General features: G+C 40.9%; 3 protein-coding genes across 3 annotated transcripts in view; 2 read left to right on the forward strand and 1 right to left on the reverse strand.

Annotated features, from left to right (window-relative positions):
• sphkap (SPHK1 interactor, AKAP domain containing) overlaps window positions 1–1,168 on the forward strand; it is a gene marked incomplete at both ends in the record, with an annotated part of 42,373 nt that extends 41,205 nt beyond the window's left edge. Inside the window, 2 exons of the mRNA XM_079166808.1 lie at window positions 165–352; window positions 1,016–1,168. Coding sequence (XP_079022934.1) covers window positions 165–352; window positions 1,016–1,168 — 341 coding nt within the window. The remainder of the gene's footprint in view (window positions 1–164; window positions 353–1,015) is intronic.
• A 1,520-nt stretch (window positions 1,169–2,688) lies between these two features.
• On the reverse strand, window positions 2,689–10,084 carry daw1 (dynein assembly factor with WDR repeat domains 1; the record flags this gene model as incomplete). Its single annotated transcript, XM_079166277.1, has 14 exons — window positions 2,689–2,868; window positions 3,068–3,230; window positions 5,284–5,313; window positions 5,731–5,807; window positions 5,943–6,057; window positions 6,486–6,588; window positions 6,738–6,844; window positions 7,499–7,606; window positions 7,901–8,000; window positions 8,099–8,221; window positions 8,326–8,384; window positions 9,012–9,156; window positions 9,751–9,823; window positions 10,045–10,084. 14 exons carry the CDS (start codon window positions 10,082–10,084, stop codon window positions 2,834–2,836), a joined length of 1,278 nt encoding a protein of 425 aa, XP_079022403.1. The 3' UTR covers window positions 2,689–2,833.
• A 609-nt stretch (window positions 10,085–10,693) lies between these two features.
• On the forward strand, window positions 10,694–14,926 carry slc19a3b (solute carrier family 19 member 3b). Its single transcript, XM_079166500.1, has 8 exons — window positions 10,694–10,919; window positions 11,047–11,226; window positions 11,539–11,704; window positions 11,870–12,185; window positions 12,435–12,586; window positions 13,896–14,088; window positions 14,329–14,470; window positions 14,699–14,926. The coding sequence occupies exons 1-8, from the start codon at window positions 10,770–10,772 to the stop codon at window positions 14,849–14,851; spliced, it is 1,452 nt and encodes a 483-aa protein (XP_079022626.1). The 5' UTR covers window positions 10,694–10,769; the 3' UTR covers window positions 14,852–14,926.
• The last annotated feature ends 628 nt before the right edge of the window (window positions 14,927–15,554 follow it).

A 15,554-nucleotide genomic window follows, 5' to 3' on the forward strand; every position in this document is an offset into this window, starting at 1 on the left:
TACAATAGAGTTAAAAATGAATAACACACGGACATCAGGTTCATTTATTGTCATAAAAATTCTGACATTATCACAACGAAATGCTTTGCTTGTCCCTTTATGCTAGAGAAGAAAAACACAAAAGAAAAACAGTCGTGCATTCCTGTCACCTTTTGGTTTTTCAGAGGGCGGCTCAGAGAGGCCAGCAGGCGGCGGCAGCAGCAACCTCAGGGTGCTGTTGGTGGTGAACTGCGACCTCGAGCCCGAGTGCGTGGACTCGGAGCTGAGAGTGGCCCTGCAGTGGATCGCTGCCTCCGAGCTGGGCCTTCCTGCTCTCTACTTCAGGAAGTCCAAAGAGAAGAGGGTCGCAAAGGTAGGCACAGCTGTCAGATCAGTCATCATCAATCAATCATTTTCAAATAATGTTGTGTTTGATTAGGTTTCCTTGGTTATTCTATTCTAATGTCTTACAAAGTCATATTTCTTATGTTATTTCTTATGTTATTTTATGTCTTTGTTTTTCAACAAATCCTATAAATTTCATGACACTTTTAAATGACATTTTTATTGCGTCCCATATTTTTGATGAATTATGTTTGGCATGCTACGCTGACTTTTTCATGATTTTTATGACATACTATACTGTGACATGTTTATTGCATACTATACACGATCCTTTTTATGTTTTTTTTTTTGTGGCATACTATACTATGACATATTTTATTATGATATATTTAGGTTTGTGTATGGCATACTATAGTCTTTTACATTATGTCGTAATATACGATGGCATTTCATGCCATATTATATATAACATGACTTTTTCTTTTTTTATGCCATCCTATACTATGACCCGCTTATAAATTTGTATGGCATGCTACACTTTTAAATTTTTATGCCATACTGTTCTATTATATTATTACATTTATCACAGACTAGTTTAGTTTAGTTGTGCTGTCTTACAATCATTGTACAGTAACTGTTAAAGTGAGTCGCTGATGTAACCTAAAAATGAATCGCGTGCATCTTCTCTCAGTTCCAGAGGGTGGTCCACCTGATGTCTCAGAAGGCGTGGCGGATTGCAGACTTGTTCAACGCTGTGGTCCAGTTCTGTGAGCTACATGAGAAAGAGGAAGAGGAGGGCCGGTCTCTGTCCAGCCTGTTTGATTGGCTGCTGGAGACGCTGTAGGGCCCTGCAGCTTCCACTTACTGCAAACAAAAAGACACTTATTCGCTCACACTTCTAACATCTCACATGTTCCTAACTTGTTTGCCCGATCCTGTCTCATCACACCAATGTCTCCTACTGCAAGTTGAAAGCACAACACGATCAACATACTTGAGAAACTTCTACACCTCAATCTGTCCATTGAAGTTGTGTTTAGTATCTTTTGGCAGCCATGAATGGACAAGTCTCCCTTTAAGAAAAGCACGTTTTCGTTTCCAGAATCACCTCTCTAGTGAGACGCACACCAAAACTGTAGCTATACAGTTATTTTTATTTTTTTATTACAGATTCTCACAACCAAATAAGTATATTTATTTTCAATGAAAACGAACAAGATAAGAAAATGCGGTTAATTTCAGAATCACCTCTCTCGTGGGACACAAACGAACAAAGCAGACTGTAGGTATAGTATAGATATAAAGTATAGATATATATATATATATATATATATATATATATCAGGTTAAATTCTCCACACGACTCAACATGCTCAACATAAGCCCAGAAAAAGTTCTTTCACCTTCTTCTGATGGCCATATCTTTGTTGTGTTCATCGGCCAACGTACCATCTCTGTTGTGACCTTGAAATTCAGTTCTAAGTAAGTATGTTCTCTTATTCATGTTACTCTGGAACTGATTATTTTGGATAGCTGTACTGTACATACTGTAGATTTGGACCTTCTGCACCTTGGAGTAGTGGACTGCTCTCTTTAGCTTTTACTATGTCAGGAAGACAGAGTGAGGTTTGTAATGTTGAATTTGTACGTGAATTAGGTCTGTTTATTTCTCTACGGAGTGGTTCTCTAGTGTTGGGGGGGGGGGGGTGAAAAGCACACAATTCAGCTGTAAACTGTCACGGTAGAACTGAATGTATTTATCTTTTGACATCAATAAATTTCTGTGATGTGAAATACAAGCGGGCTTGATCTATTTGTAACACTCACCAGAAAGGGAACTGAACACTGTTTAGTAGCACATTTATCCACATCGGTATTACATTGTATTGGTTGTAAACAAGCAGCTATATGAAGTTGAAGCTACTGAAACAAACATTCATCATTTTATTGTGCCTTCAGAAAATACTGCTTCGTATACATCACAAGGTAGTGGAAACAAAAATATCAGAAGAATTTCTTAGCTGATAATGGGTTCATGAAGATCAGGCAAACATGAACATCAACAGTAAAACATTTGGGCTGTTTGCAGCTCAGATAGCCGAGTCTTCCTCTAGTCTAGGCTGGTAGGCGTAGTTTTTAACATGGACAGAGCCGGGCTTGCTGGGTCCTGCTGCTTCTAGTCTTTATGTTAAGCTAAACTAATTGCCTCCTAGCTTTGTACAAGACTTGTTCCAAAACGTCGGAACTATTCCAAAAACGTAGTTTTAGACTAAACTACCGTTAACTGTAAAGTCAGGAAACAAAAGAAGCTTCAAACTGATTGAGTAACAGGAGGAACATCAGTGAGACACATTGTATAATCAAGCGAGGATGAGCCACTTTAACCTTACACAGATGTCATAAACATGTGTAGGTATTTCACAATTAGAAGTATACACAGTGGTGTACATGGTGAGCTGTTGTGTCCACGTGTATGCCCGTCTGATCCTCTCAGGGGTCAAGGGACGGGTCAGTACCAGATTCGGCATGTGTTGTCCTTGCTGCCTGCAGGAGAGCACAAACAAGAACAGGTGGCTGCGCAGAAGGACACAGCTGCAAGCTTTTCATCTAAAATGGGTATCTAAGCATTTCTGACGGCCGGCCAGAAGCAGTTTATTCGCTGCTCGAGGCTGCGTTTTACCAGTGCATGGTTATCAGATGCATGCGTGGCTGCCAGATGTAGTGTGTGTGTGTGAGTGTATACCTGTAATGATAGTGTCACCCTCGTAGTTGAAGACGCAGGAGAAGATCTCGTCAGTGTGCCCCTCCAGGACTTGTAGGCAGACTCCAGTTTGAACGTCCCACAGACGAGCTGTCTTGTCTGAGCCGGCAGTCAGGATCCTGCTACCTTGGGGGCTGAAACAGATCTGCCAAGAGAGGCACGAGAGTACGTTTTATTCAGAGGTGTGTGGGATAATGAGCTACAAGCGATGGGGAAATGAGTGAGTTGAGAACACTTAACACATCAGCAACATTATTCCACAGAGGTCATTTAACTTTTAATACTTGAGGAGGATAAAGGCACCAGTGGCACTACTTAGTTTTTAACAGTAGAGGTTTACAAAAATCATGGCTGAAGCTGATTGTGTTGGAGCCTGGGTTTATTGGTACCTGAATGGGGTTTCTATCCCCATAGTGAGGTACAGGAAGAGATAATTAAATGAAGCTGGCACTAGATGGCCATAAGAGTAAAGTACGTTTTTATTAAAACTCTGAACTGAGCACCAAGGAGTGACCCTAGACAGGAAATGGGAAATGACTAGAGATGGAGCTGACAAAGATGGATGATAAAAGTGGAAGCTATGAAAAGAACACAAAATGGTAAGAAAACGGAGAGAAATTCAAGCATCAGGAAAGAGGAACAATAAACAACACTATTGCACACTAATTCTAACCCATTTCCTAAATAGTGGGTTAATGCTGCAGAAGTAACGGTGTCAGCATACATACTAATATTGCTTGATTTTTTGAGTGTGCTGTTGATGGATGATATGCAACCTGATGTACAATGTTCTTTGGTACAAATTCCTCAAAGTACATACAGTAACTACATTACTCAGCCATCTTGTTTATTCCCCTTCAGCTTTAAATTACTATAAAGTAAGTATGCTGAAAATATGGCATTTCGATTATGAAAAAAAGTCTGTACGAATTTGTCATTTTGGTAAAAGTTAAGTGCAGTATATTGTTGTATATTATACAACTTTTTATTTATACTATACGATGACTATTTTTGACATACTATACCATTACTTTTTTACGAGATACTATATTATATATTTAGGGATACTTTTCTGACTTTTTTTAATGACTTTTTCACAAACCATACTATTCAATTTGATGGTATGTCAAAAAGAAATGTAATATGTTAGGTAAAAAAAGTCGGAATAATATGTAAAAAAAAAAAATCAAGAAAAGGGATAGAACACTCAATTTAAAAAAAGTCATACTTTAACAAGTCAAAACAAAAGTCATAGTATTTTAAGCAAAGTCATAGCATAGTATTGCATGTCGTAAAAATGTAGTACCGGTATGTCAAAAAAGTCATAGTATAGTATGTGGGGAAAAGACAGTATAGTATGTAAAAAAAAAAGTCAAAAAATCAGTATGACAAGAAAGGCATTGTATAGTTTGTTGAAAAAATCAATCATAAAAAGTCAGAGTATAGTACGATAAAAAAAGGGACCCTGACCTTTGTGCACATCCTGATGGACGAAATGAAAGAAATGGCTTCAAGGCGTTTCTGAGATAAGTCGTTCACAAGAATGGGAGGGACTGGCTGACAACCAGTAATGCCTCCGGCCATGGTTAAGAAGCAGAGAGGGAGGGGGAGAGTTGTCCTGTTAGGGAGAGATTAGTGTCCTAATCCTCTCAAATGTGCCTCCACCCTGCCTACGTATTACTGACTGATGTTTCAGTAAACAGAGGTAACCTCTAAGCCCCTTGTACATAGAAACCCTCTGGGCCAGAACCTGCAGGTCGTGCACGTACTTGTGAAAAGCAAGGCAAGGAAAATGGTACATGGGTAAAATCCCTAAAGTACAAGGTCAACGCTAATGCCAGGCAATGTTATTTTTGAGGATGTGCGATTACATGTGACGGTATGGGTGCAACATTTGGTGCCGAGTTCAGAGGCTAATAATACAAGGTCAGGCCACGCTAACTTATGGTCAGAAACGACAATTGTTTTTTGTAATTTCTCATGGAGAGCCACCCAGAAAACATCTAGCTCAGAAGCTACAGATTAAATTAGTCAGATCAGCAGAAGGATTACTACAGTCCAAATCTATGTCCTACTTGCAGAGTTTTACCATGTGACAGTAAGCACAAAACAGCCTGAAGCCTGAACTACTGTCCCTCTGCTTCAGCATCACATTTACCCAATGTTAACAAGGCAAGTAGAGGCAATGTCCTACTTACAGCCCTGGCCAGGGGAGATGTCGCTACCCACTGAGAGTAAATGTGTACACCTGTAACTTGTCTGGTGCATCCACAATGTGTCCCAAGGCCCATTATAATAATACGTAGTCAGATAACAGTCTAATAATGGGTACAATTATATTTCCTGTTGCCATGTTTGTTAATATCAAAGGTTGACAGGAAGTAAATGTGTATCGTGCTATTTCCTAAAGCCAAAAATACAATTCTGATGCAACTACATATAAAGAGCCTCGGTCCTCACTCACTTCTGTGCTACTCTGTTCCACTATGACGAGCTACAACACAAGCAAAGATGTTGTTACCATACAGCTAGCTCGATAGCTTGACAGAGATACACTAGAAGTAATCCTACGGGATACATACAGAGTTACAGAATGTAAGAAATAGACTCATTTTTATATCTTTCTTAAAATGAGAAGTACTTACCTTGGAGATCTCTCCATCATGGCCCTCAAGGGTCACAAGACACTGATGTGTGGTTGCACTGAACACTCTCGCTGTACCTGACGGGGATGGGGACGGGCAGGGATATTTGTGTACATGCACTCTACTTTTTTTACATGTATATATGTGTATATTATTTTAGTTTACGTTTTACGAGTAATGTAAACTTTTAGTAAGTGGGTTGTTGGTCTCACCATCAGCAGAGGCAGTAGCAATGAGCTGGCCCCTGAGATCAAAACACACATCTAGCACCTCTTCTGTGTGACCAACTAGGGTGGCCACACACTTCCCACTGACTGCCTCCCACAACTGCAAATACACACGTAACACAAAACCCTCAGTGAAATAATTAGACATAAACACCCAAAAAAAAAAGAAAAACATTCACAGTCTCATAAAACGACTTGCAAACAGCTGGAAGCTGTATTAAGTGTCTTTACTTTAACCATCTCCCCGAGAGGAATACAGTGAGGTGGATAATTTGTCAGAGCGTGACTCATCTTGGCATAATTAACATATTAGGATTACATTTTTCTCCTTTAAATGACGGAAACCTGAGAGAAAGTGGGTGGGGAGAGACAGAGAGTGGGACATAAATCTCACATCTCTTGTTTTGTAATAGTTTAAAATGTTAATGAATATAATGAATGAATAACAAACTCTTGCTAAATAATTGCAGTCGGAAAGAGACTTTTTGGCAAAATCATTGTATTAGAAAACACTCTATGCTAGTTTACCTTGCAGGTTTTGTCCATGGAGCCTGTGACTATGAGGGAACAATCCCAGTTGAACTGAACATTGCAGATTTCCCCCCCGTGACCAACCAAAGTGTGGACACGTCTGAGAAAAAACAGAAACGGCAGCAATGAGTCAGTTGTGCACTCGTGTGCGCAGAATCTATTCGTGTTATGCGTTTCCTGTACAGCGTGAATAACGACACACATCCAGAAATCGATCCGTACGTTGCAATAACAATCATCGCGTCTGACCTTCCTGAAGCAACATCCCATATAGCAACGGTGTGGTCAAAGGAGCCAGTGACGAGCTGATTTCCCACCGTGTTGAAGCACAGAGATAGGACCTCTGCAGTGTGACCCTGGATGAAATGGGGGAAAAAAGAAGACAGCGTCATCCCTCACTGTTACAATTATTCCTCTGATATACAATCCTTCTCTTCCTCTCCCTCTATGGATGAATATGCACATGAAATACACAATGTCATTTCTCAAAACTAATACAGACTTAAGCCGCAATGGTAGATTCTTAAACTCTTGAAATAAATAAATAACAATGAGCATGCGCTTAAGATTATATGCTGAATTGACTGCTCTCAGCATTATGGATTCTTCGTGGTGTGTAGCACTAACAGAACAGAGAGAGCTGCAGAGAGTTGCTTCTCACTGAGACAGAGCCAGCCAGCCAACCAACCAGTCACACCACAGACCCACGTGCAGTCTGCACATCAAAGAGAGCTCACTACCCTCACCTCAGACGGGGTTATTATTATTAATAAAGAGTTGAAGTTACACAAGAGTTGCAGTTACACCCACCGTCAGATCCATGTGTGGGTGGAAAGTACTCTGGCCATCAGCGGGGGTAACAACACTCAAATTAGGAATAATTACTCATGGAAGTGAATAAACTGTTAATTAATGCATTATTAATGGATGGATGTGAGCCTGGATATCGGGGAGAAAAAAAGGAGCAAGGGAGGCCTTGGGATGGAGTAAGTGAAGAAAAGATTACTCACAGTCAGAGTGGCCACCTCCTCTCCAGTCTCCACATCCCACAGCCTGGCAGTGGCATCCATGCTCCCTGTGGCTACCTGTGTACTCTGGGGGTTGAATGCCAGGCACACCTGCGTGATACAAAACTCTCTTTAACAGTTGCTAGTGCTGGATTCAGATACAAAGCAAAAAAAAGGATATGTGTCAGACTCATTTATTATCTAAGCAATAGCATGTAATACTAGGACAACAATTAAACTCTGCAATTTAAATGCTCAGTTGGCCTTGGGCCTTCCTAAAGGCTGCGTAAAAATGTGCATAAAAAAACGACTTTGTACAGTAGCCTATAGCTTATGCGACAACAGTTGACTAAAAACAAACAGTACTGGAATCATTTTTCAGTCAAAACAGATGGTCATACATACTATTTCTGCCGTGTGTCCGCAAAAGGTGTAAAAACATTTGCCCGTCTCAGCACACCACAGTTTACAGGTCTTATCAAAAGAGCCGGTGGCAATCTTGTCTCTTAAGTTTCAGAAAGATGAAGTAAAACAAGGAAACTGAGTGTCAAATAGAGCAATAGTCTCAGACGCTATGAGAGATTTGCAGCAACAGCTGATTACCCATAGGGGTTGTTGAATGCGATTGCATAAACCACGTTCCTGTGACCCTCTAGCGTGTGCAGATCTGTGCCCGAGGCTGTGTCCCAAACTCTACAAGTCCTGTCATAGCTCCCAGTTATAAACCTGCAGAGTATTAGAGAGAAGAGTAGAGAAAAATACATGAATACATACATAGCTTCTCCTTTATTCCAAAGTGAGAGAATTTTGTGTGGTGCAGATAAACCTACCGTGACCCGGATTTATCAAAGGCAACGTTGGTCAGCGGCAGTATGTGCGCCTTAAGCCTCTACAAAAAAAAAAAAAAGATCAGAGAGAGATTAGCTAAAACCTCCGAGGCAATATAGTTATTTACTTCATTCATCTTTAAGATACCCATGTAATACCCATATTTAATTACTCTGACTTTGCATTAACGGGAAAGGATTTTCTCTCCTTGTCACCAGTTTTAGATACAAGCAGAAAACATCCTCTGACCTACAGCTACATAACAAACCCTAATCTCTCACCAATTATGTCTTGTGTATTCACTAAGACACCCACGAACCACCTGTTTTTATCATGTTATTAGACTGTTGGCATGCTTTCTTGGCTTCTAATTCTAAGACTCAATAACCTAACCACTGCTGCTCTCTAGTGTCTTTTTGGAGCACTTGCTCATTTTACTACTCCCACTTACCACGGATGTAAATAACATTCATAAAGAGCAACGATGAGGGAAGTAATATACTGCTGTAATAAGCTAATGTTGCCAAAAATATTTTCAGATGCCTGTGTGTAATAGAGTAAAACAAAAATCCATTCATCCGTTCATCTTAGTAGCTCAATCGGATATTTTATTGGATCTAGATGTCATGTCATCGGGTTGATTTATTTATATTTAGCCAGTAATGTAAGTATGAGTCCAGTGTCTGACCTTAGAGAAACAGAACCTGTGGTCGTCCTGCTGGCCCTGTTTCTGCTGAAGTCGAAGGATCAGCTGTTTGACCTGAACAGCCCGGGACTCGGTGATCAGAGGCTCTGATTGCCTGATTTCAGCCAACAACTCATCTGGGTTTATTCTGCAAGGTGGGAAAATATACATGTTTATTTTTTCACATTTTTAAACTTAAGATCCCCTGATAAGGATAGTTTAAAAAGCGACAACATGAGGAAAAAATACATACAAAATAATAATTCTAATAATTATCATTTCAGTAAATCTTGGTCGAACATGTTCGGTACAAGCAAGTAGAAATGAGACTGTTGAAGATTAAATACAGCTCAACAGGCATTTAATTCGGTCAGCTCATTACCCAAATATAAATGATTTGTCGTGTGGTATCTAAAACAACTTTCTCATTCAAAAAAACAAAGTAATATACAAACCAGATCTTGGTAAGATACTTTTTTTTTTTTTTTTAACTATAACTTACCGACAACTTAACTACAACTTACTGTGTAACTTAACCCTAGATGCAACATGGTTAGGCTAAATAGTGCAATGGGTGTTATCACATTCAGAACAGTGGACATGTATGTTGGATGGGTGGTTTGGTGATGAACCCCATCATTGACCTCCTATTGAGTGCCGAGGTGACAGAGGGCTATATGTAATCACAGAGTAATCAGTTTAACCACAGTGCACTTAGCTAACATGGATACAACTCACGCACTCTGGAGTCAAATCCAATAGGTCGATCGATTTGGTCCTCAAATATCCTCCTTTCTCATATTCCAGGATTATACCTGAGAGCAGAACAAACGAATTGAACCAGGAGACGCCTCTCGAGCCGGCTGAATTGAATAGACTAGCCTAGCTAGGCTTAACGCTTACTCAGTTCACCAACATTATATTTGCAGCTAGTGTTAGCACAGTTAGTTGTCAAAGTTGAAAACATTCCTCTACATCAGTGGCATATTCCCTTAAAGAGGACGTAATTAGGACACATTAAAAGTATTCGTATTACCCGGAGGATAGTATCTCAGAAGGAACCGCTTGAGTTTCATTTTTCGACGTTTTTCAGGCAACTTCAATCAATCGACCTGTCCTCCCTGACATCAGCTAACAACAAACCGTTTCCAGGACGACGGACTCGAGGCGCATGCCGCGTGCACTCACAACGCATGCGCAGTACGATCATAGGGGAAACGTTTCCAGGACTCGAACGTCAACTTGGCTAAAGCGAATAAGATGTTAGTTACTGCTCTCTTATTTGCACATTCTGGGTGCATTGCACAAGGAGATGAAGTATTAAAAAGGGGGCCCTTTAAAAAAGTTGGGCCCCCATATCATTCCAGCTCTTGCCTGAATTTCTTGAGTTTTTTGTGAGTAGCCAGTGATGTATGTTGCCTACTAGTATGAGAGGAATATACGAGGAATATGTGCTGAGGTTACTAAACATGACTTTTTCATGCCAATTTCCGTCCGGCTGCTCAATACCTTGTACCTCTCAGCAATCCTTTTTCCTAACAGGTTGAAGTCTATTGCTCATAAACTGTGACACATGCAGATCATAAAGATTAGGCTAAGAGTGCATATTCTAGCTACTATGAACACTGATAGCCTATGGTCAATAAACTGAGGAAAAGTCCAGGTAGCCTGACTTGCACCACAGAACAAGGTGCTCAGGCAACGCTCCTGGAAATAAAAACAAAAGACGATCTCTCTTGGAAATTCTGCAGAGGTAAAAACATGGGCATTTGTGCCAAACTGAGGGCGTCCAGCTGGGCTTACCCGACTGCTGTCCTGTCACTCTATGGGTTTTTTGCTAACTGCAGAGTAGCAGAGCCCTTCCTCACACCATACCTAATTGGACCAAACAAGAACATCTCTGGAGAAGTGGTAAGCTTGGCAGACGAATACATACTGTTATGAACATCTACACGTGTAATTTTTATTAGGTACCATTATTTTTATTTTGGGTGAGAGGCAGAAACTGTGTCTGGATCAGGATTGTAGTTTCTTGCAGGTGACAAACTACCTGTTCCCTATCTGGACGTACTCCTACCTCGCCTTCCTTTTCCCCGTCTTCCTCCTGACTGACTTCCTGAGGCACAAGCCCCTCATTGTGGTGCAGGGGCTCTTCCTGGTCACCAACTATGTCCTGCTCTGCTTTGCCCCGGGTCTGCCTGCTATGGTCTTCCTTCAGGTCCACTGAAAAATGTATTAAATAGGTTTGAAAAGAGTTGAATAGTATAAATGTTCTTTATGCAACAGTAAAGTTTTATTCTGAATAATCAAAGCTGCAGCACTTGGGATCCTGGAATGCACTTGAAGTTTATTAAAAAAATATTTTATTTAGATAACGCTAGCTACTATCCTCCCACTGTTAACAGACATAGTTGCACTGTTGCATATAACTAAAGAATAACTTCTAAAGATAGATCGCATTATGTTATGCATTACTGGTACAAGGGGCTTTGGCAGCAATCTCTTTAAAACTGTTCCATCCCACCAACAGGTCAACTATGCTGTAGTGACTTCCACAGAGGTGGCCTACTTTTCCTACATTTACAGTGTGATTCCTGTTGAGAATTACCAAAGAGCCACCGGTTACCTGCGAAGTGCAATGCTGGCTGGATATACATTTGGTGCCAGCTTGGGCCAAATGCTGGTCTCTCTGGCAGGTAGGTCATCCTAGCCTATAATAAGCAATGAAAGAAAAAAATTGAAATGATTATTAAGTCTCTTTATTAACATGAAGAACACTCTTCAAGACAGAACATCTCCAATTTCAAAAAGTCTTAAGCAATTTGAGCAAACACTGACAACGTTTGAACTGTAATCGACAGGAATAGACTACTTCTACATCAATGCTATCACTCTGGGGAATGTAAGCGTGGCTTTTCTCATCTCCTTCTGGTTGCCTATGCCCCAGAGGAGCATGTTCTTCAAGGGGGAAAAAGCAGCAGCTCTGGTCCCGCAGTCCCAGCAGGAGGGGCCTCTGGGACTGGACGGGCCTGAGGAACCAGTGGTGGAGAAGGACGAAGCTGGCTACGTGAAGGAGAAGATGGAGCATAATGGCAGTGCTGGCTGCTGCAGCAGGAAGAATGTGGCCACTGCAGGCAATCTACTTTGGCGAAGCTTCAGGGAGTCCTATTCTTCCAGGCATTTACTTTACTCATCAATACACGTCACACTTTAAGTACTGATCTGCTGAGCACACACCTATTGCACATTTTGTCCTGGACCATAGTTTAATGTATTTTGTTAAAGCAATTGAACAAATGAGACGATTATTCACTGTGGTGTTTTTCTATAATGTAGTCGTATAGTAGTACTTTTTTTTTAGATTGTAGGATATCTTTCCAATTACAATCACGGTGACAATCTGTTTTATTAATTACCTCCATGCAGGAATTTAATCTACTGGTCTCTGTGGTGGGCTCTTGCCACAGCTGGCTACGTGCAGGTTTTCAACTACATCCAGCTAATGTGGGACCATATAGAACCATCTGCCACATCATCCATCTACAACGGAGGTGTAGAGGCTGCGTGCTCCCTTGTGGGTAAGACTGGTTGTAGGTGTGTGTGTGTGTGTGTGAGAGAAAATCATACAGAAAGACAAAAAAAAATGTTTTTCCCATTTCTGATAAAATCATACTTGAGCTAATTCAGTATCATCATATACAGTTCTTCATGCATAAGTCTGGTGATGTTCTAGATGTGTGTTAATATCAACACATACCATAAAAAGAACAACATTTACAATGAATGTATCCAACTAATAATTATTGTTGTGTTGCCGAGCATTGATAAATCTTGTTCCTCTATGCCGTGGACCACCATTGTTGCCCAAAAACGATTGAAACACATCAATAAGCTCCACTGTTGCACTGGATGATATGTAAAGCTGTTTTATGAAAATGTGTCATTTTTAAAAGATAAAACTATATATTTGTTTCCCTTTTTTTAACCTGATTTTTTTTACATCTTCAATAGAAAAGAATAGGCTGTGGGTCACAGGTTTGGGAACTCAAAGTACTGACGGACTAACATATTGTTGGTTTTTGTTGATAATAACATAACATAAATATCACCAGCTTCAAATAAATACAAGCATCCAAAAATGGTATTGTACCATCAATACCATTACATCAATCATAAACTAAAGATTTAAGTTTTCTCAGAATAATGTCCCCAACATGTAATGAAAGAGGGAAGGTTGCTTTGGGACCCTTTAATCTCACAGAAGAAGAGTTTCACAGAAGCAGGGGATGACTGATTGAACCAGAAGTTCAATTAACACGGGAGGGCAGGACACTGCAGCACAACCACAATATATAGAACAAAACACAATTTAACAAGGTTATTAAAGGCTGATGGCACATAGTCCTATAACAACTTCCAATCCAAAGAAAACAACCAAGCTATTCTTGGTTGTACGGGGTACCTGATTAAATGGAAAATGTGTATTGATTTTGAAAGGGAATAGCAGCATCATGGTCCTGTTGGCTTCCACCCAACCTGGCTCAGCATGAGAAGAAGAAGAGTAATTGCTTCAATTAAGGAGATATAGAGCGGTAATAGATTCTCGGATTATTGCTGATAGTTGATTCCCAGAGCTGGGTGAAATCATAATAGGCGGGGGGGGGGGGGGGGGGGGGGGGGGGGGGGGGCAGGGGGGGCTGCGGAGGCCAGCAAAGGCACGCGTGTGCATTAAGCTTTGTTGAGAAGCTGCAATTGCCATTTGTGCTATCGTTCAAGGGAAGAAATGTTGTTAAGATTAATGACACAACAAGGATGCACAGGCTCAGCGGAGGTTGTGTCCACTGGAATGACGGATTAATCGCTTCATCCTTCTTCTTCACGGGCTAGGTGCCGCAGCAGCCTTCTCCGTGGCCCACATCAAGGTGACCTGGGACGTGTGGGGAGAGCTGGCATTAGGGTTGTTCTCAGCCATCGGGACGGGTGCTGTGTTTCTGATGGCGCTCACCAGCAGTATCTGGGCATGTTATGGTGCTTATGTCATATTCAAGTCCTGCTATATGTTTCTTATCACCATCACAACGTAAGTTCACTGTAGAATATCTCCAACTCCAATTTTTATGTTGCAGCGTTACTGAGAGTTTATCAAAACAATCTCTGTAGATGCATGAAAGAACACACTCAACTCCTCTAATCACTTTTTGCTTGAAAAGTGACCCGAAATATGAATTGTCTGTCAAGAAATGTGATTTTTGCATCGCTTATGACAGTTTAAGCATACAGCACAGTTCTCTCAGAAATGATAAGCACTTCTTCATTTTAGATTTCAGATTGCATCCAACCTCTCCAGGGAGTGCTATGCCTTGACATTCGGGATCAACACGTTTGTAGCCCTTTCACTGCAGACAATTGTAACATTTATAGTTGTTGATGAAGCTGCCCTGGGACTGGACATTGTGACACAGGTATGTGCAGACACAGTATTCATTTATCGATGAAATGAAATGGCAGAACACAGGGAAGTCACTCCGAATCAAGAATGTAAGCGGTTGGACAACAAACACTGGATTGTGAGGAGAGGGCGACACCCGGTGGTTATCATTCCCTATTACATGCAGACAGGTTTAATGAAGATTGATTGATAGAATGACTAAAACAATGATGCCGAGGATGACTGAGGGCTTTCTCTGCAGTTCATCATCTACGGCAGCTACTACGCCATCATCTCTGTGCTCTTTCTGATTCGAGGGACCTACACCGCCTGTATAAATCGACGCAATCCTGAGCACACGGAAACCAAGGAGCAAGAGTCCAGCGTGGAGGTTTTCTCTGCTGAGCGTTTCTGACCGAGGTCAACAGACTGTTTGTGTTCTCTTGATACTACTAAATGAGAAGGTGATTGATCCATTTGTTTATGATGAATAAAATAATCATACTTTAACAGTTGTGGCTCTAGACTATTTCATATCGGAGGACCAGACAGGGGCCACATTAAGCACAATCAGGAGGTTGACGGTGCGATCCCTGGCCCTTGGAGTCTCTATGTCACAATGTCCTTGGGCAAAGTACTGAACCCCAAATTGCTGTGAGTGTGCCTGTGAATATTCATCACTCCTGATGAGCAGGTGGCAGCTTGTATGGCAGCTTCTGCCACCAGTGTATGAATGTGTGTGTGGATTTGTGTGTGAATGGGTGAATGCTGGCTTGTGTTGCGAAGGGCTTTGAGTGGTCGCTAAGATTACAAAAGCGCTTTTTTCTTTTAAATGCAGGCCATTTAACACCTTCATAGCCTTGGTTCTCCAAAAGGCTAATGATACACATATAACAATAAACACAATAATACTTATTCAGTGCCAACATACATTTCATAACTGCTATCCTACCTTCTCTGGGGATACATGTGGGGTGAAAAATGTACTAATATTTACCACGGAAGGTCTAGAGTGGGGTCCAGGCTTAATAATACTAAGACTGGACTAAGCCTTATATTAAGCCTGTACTTTAACAGTATAAGAGTTCTGAGTGTAAAACTGGTGTGTGTTATTACCG

The sequence above is a fragment of the Pholis gunnellus genome, assembly GCF_910591455.1.
Source record: "Pholis gunnellus genome assembly, chromosome: 9".
Classification (NCBI taxonomy): domain Eukaryota; kingdom Metazoa; phylum Chordata; class Actinopteri; order Perciformes; family Pholidae; genus Pholis; species Pholis gunnellus.

Excerpts from the sequence above, each read along its gene's own strand:
- slc19a3b (XM_079166500.1), top strand. The coding sequence starts at position 10,770 with ATGGGCATTTGTGCCAAACTGAGGGCGTCCAGCTGGGCTTACCCGACT. Across the intron at positions 10,920-11,046 it reads AGAACATCTCTGGAGAAGTG|GTGACAAACTACCTGTTCCC; the intron begins GTAAGCTTGGCA and ends AGTTTCTTGCAG. Across the intron at positions 11,705-11,869 it reads AATGCTGGTCTCTCTGGCAG|GAATAGACTACTTCTACATC; the intron begins GTAGGTCATCCT and ends TGTAATCGACAG.